We start from the raw sequence: 3,654 nt of genomic DNA on the forward strand, positions 1-3,654 counted from the left end.
TAATTATTGACAACTGGGAATTTTGTACTTTATTTATTTTTTATTTTTATTTTATTTTTCGTAAAATGATAATTTCCTTTCTTTTTTTATCTGTGAAGGATGCTTCAACAATCACAACACCTTACCTTCTAAAATAAATGATCACATATAGAATATATATTTTATATATATTTATATTTATATATCTATTTTCATGTATTTATATTTATAGAGAGGTTTCATATATAGATTTGATGTCTCTATTGATATATTATTTATAAATATAAATATATGTTTAATATGTTTTATATATAATATATAGAATATATTTATATATGTAATCTATAAATATAAAAACATAAGATATATTACTATATAAATATACATAATAGGTTCTACTATGTACAAAAAAGAGTTGTGTATTTCTAATGTGTATAATCTATATTTACATTTATTTATATTTATATATTTTATATATAAATATATATTCCATATTTTGTCTATATGTATATATTTTATATGTAAACATGTTTGTCTATAGTAAATATAGTTGTATATTTTATTTATATAAAAATTTACATATATTTGTATATAGTAAATTCTACTAGATATAGAAAAGACCTGTATATTTCTAATGTATGGAAATATGAAATGTACTTTCTGTCTCCTCAGTTGCAAAAATAAAAAGGCTTTTTTCAAGTGGATAGATTTTTCTCTACTTTGAATTTTTCTTCTTAATTATATTAGATTGTAGGGAGGGGACGCTGAAAGGAAAGAGATGGAAACGATTCTTCCATCGGTTTCTATAACCGAAAAGGTATTTTGACAGTGAAACCTAAGTAGGTAGAATCCAGTTCTTGGTACCTGGTGTATGTGCTAGCAAGATTGCATGAAGAAACAAACCGTATAAGAAGCGGAGTCATCCTGTGAAGGGGAAATTTGTCTCCAGTGCTCAGCCATGACGCAATCCTTATCCTCCTGTCTGGCTAACTGTGACCTGTCCCTGTGACCTCAACCCCGCGGGACCCCACTTCCCTCCCTCCCCACACACCACTTGTTCCTTCCTTCTTTCCTTTCTCCCTCCCCACACACCACCTCTTCCTCCCTCCCTCCACACACACCTCTTCCTCCCTCCCTCCCCACACACCACCTCTTCCTCCCTCCCTCCCTCCCCACACACCACCTCTTCCTCCCTCCCTCCCCACACACCACCTCTTCCTCCCTCCCTCCCCACACACCACCTCTTCCTCCCTCCCTCCCTCCCCACACCACCTCTTCCTCCCTCCCTCCCCACACACCACCTCTTCCTCCCTCCCTCCCCACACACCACCTCTTCCTCCCTCCCTCCCCACACACCACCTCTTCCTCCCTCCCTCCCTCCCCACACACCTCCTCTTCCTCCCTCCCTCCCCACACACCTCTTCCTCCCTCCCTCCCCACACACCTCCTCTTCCTCCCTCCCTCCCCACACACCTCCTTTTCTTCCCTCCCTCCCCACACACCACTTCTTCCTTCCTCCCTCCCTACCCACACACCTCCTCTTCCTCCCTCCCTCCCACCCCACACACCACCTCTTCCTCCCTCCCTCCCCACACACCTCCTCTTCCTCCCTCCCTCCCCACACACCACCTCTTCCTCCCTCCCTCCCTCCCCACACACCACCTCTTCCTCCCTCCCTCCCCACACCACCTCTTCCTCCCTCCCTCCCCACACACCTCCTCTTCCTCCCTCCCTCCCCACACACCACCTCTTCCTCCCTCCCTCCCTCCCCACACACCTCCTCTTCCTCCCTCCCTCCCACCCCACACACCGCCTCTTCCTCCCTCCCACCCCACACACCTCCTCTTCCTCCCTCCCTCCCACCCCACACACCTCCTCTTCCTCCCTCCCTCCCCACACACCTCCTCTTCCTCCCTCCCTCCCTCCCCACACACCTCCTCTTCCTCCCTCCCTCCCACCCCACACACCGCCTCTTCCTCCCTCCCACCCCACACACCACCTCTTCCTCCCTCCCTCCCCACACACCACCTGTTCCTCCCTCCCTCCCTCCCCACAGACCACCTCTTCCCCCCTCCCTCCCTCCCTCCACACACACCACCTCTTCCTTCCTCCCTCCCCACACACCACCTCTTCCTCCCTCCCTCCCCACACACCTCCTCTTCCTCCCTCCCTCCCTCCCCACACACCACCTCTTCCTCCCTCCCTCCCCACACACCACCTGTTCCTTCCTCCCTCCCTCCCCACACACCACCTGTTCCTCCCTCCCTCCCTCCCCACACACCACCTCTTCCTCCCTCCCTCCCCACAGACCACCTCTTCCCCCCTCCCTCCCTCCCTCCCCACCATCAGAGAACACGGAGTCACTCAGATCAATTTGCAACACATTCATTTTATTATCAACAGTATGGCAAGCACCCCGCTGGTGAGATCTCTGAGGTCTGGCGGCTGGGCCTGAACTTAGTCGCTGCTCTCGGAGATAGGGGAGTAGCTGGCCGTCTACACACTCGGTAGTTCTTCCACCTCGCTCTCCTGGCTCAGTGGTTCTTCCACCTCGCTCTCCTGACTCAGTGGTTCTTCCATCTCGGTCTCCTGACTCAGTGGTTCTTCCACCTCGCTCTCCTGACTCAGTGGTTCCCCCACCTCGGTCTCCTGACTCAGTGGTTCCCCCACCTCGCTCTCCTGACTCAGGGGGTCGTGCTGGCTCCCCTCGCTCACTGGCTCCTCCGGCGGCAGCTCGTGCTGAGGGAGCTCCTGGCTGGGCTGCTCGCTGGGGCCGGGTGCCGCTGGCCCGCTCTCCGCCTCAGGTGCCGTCACGGCCGCCATCTTTGTCGCAGCCCCTTTCTTCCCGCGTCTCCCTCTACGAACCGCTTTTCCCTTCTTGGCCACCTTGGCAGTCTGGAAGGACAACAGGGACGATCACAGAAGGGCTGTGGTTTAGGGACGAGGATGGAGGAGGCTGGGAACAGGGACGTGTCCTCAGAAGCGGTGGGGACCGGGTTGGGGGGTTGTGCCAAGTGAGGACAGGAGAGGCTTCTTGTGAGGAAGGAGGCGAGGGGAAGACGAGGAGGAGCTTGGGAGGGTCACTCACCTTCTTCTTCGGGCCACTGGGGCTCAGCTGAGAGGAGGCCTTCCTCTTTGCTGCCTCCTCGGCCTTGGCCGGAGGTCCCGAGGCTCTCGGCTTTGGACTCATCTTCCGCAGCTCAACGTCTCGCAACGGTCGACTAACTCCAGGCTGTCTGGCCTCCCTGTATATACCCCTCTCGCGATCCCAGGACCAGACAATCACGCCCCTGACTTGTGATTGGTCAACACTCCACTACCCAGCCAATGGTAACCCTGGGTGGGAACGCAGGCCTTATACGTCACAAAGCACCATCAGGACATGGCGGATGAAGTCGGGGGCGGGGGGCGGGGGTGACATCTAATGAGGAAGGCAGGGTGCTCTAGTTGGAGAAAGGGAGATTTGGGTTATCACCCCTAAAGATAGTTCCCAAACTGACATGTCGCCCCTCCTAAACTCCCCATGTTCAATTTTGGCAGATCACGTGGCATGGGAGGATATTTCCGCCATATGTTTCCCCCGGACCTCCCATTCAGTGGTGCATTCTGTTCCTCCACACCTGCCATCATTACCCAGTTTCTGTATGACCTACCTAAAATCCCTCCATGCTAACT

General features: G+C 52.0%; 1 protein-coding gene across 2 annotated transcripts; it reads right to left on the reverse strand.

Moving 5' to 3' along the window:
• Positions 1-2,348: 2,348 nt before the first annotated feature.
• Positions 2,349-3,259, reverse strand: LOC129138886 (variable charge X-linked-like). Of its 2 annotated transcripts, XM_054677143.2 has the most exons (3): positions 3,068-3,259; positions 2,530-2,874; positions 2,349-2,499 (listed from the first exon to the last, which is right to left on the reverse strand). In XM_054677143.2, the coding sequence occupies exons 1-3, from the start codon at positions 3,167-3,169 to the stop codon at positions 2,476-2,478; spliced, it is 471 nt and encodes a 156-aa protein (XP_054533118.1). In that variant the 5' UTR covers positions 3,170-3,259; the 3' UTR covers positions 2,349-2,475. The 2 variants fall into 2 exon arrangements, with proteins under 2 accessions (XP_054533118.1, NP_001414442.1); NM_001427513.1 differs by having other exon boundaries at positions 2,349-2,874.
• Positions 3,260-3,654: the final 395 nt, after the last annotated feature.

This window comes from Pan troglodytes, chromosome X (assembly GCF_028858775.2).
Source record: "Pan troglodytes isolate AG18354 chromosome X, NHGRI_mPanTro3-v2.0_pri, whole genome shotgun sequence".
NCBI lineage: Eukaryota > Metazoa > Chordata > Mammalia > Primates > Hominidae > Pan > Pan troglodytes.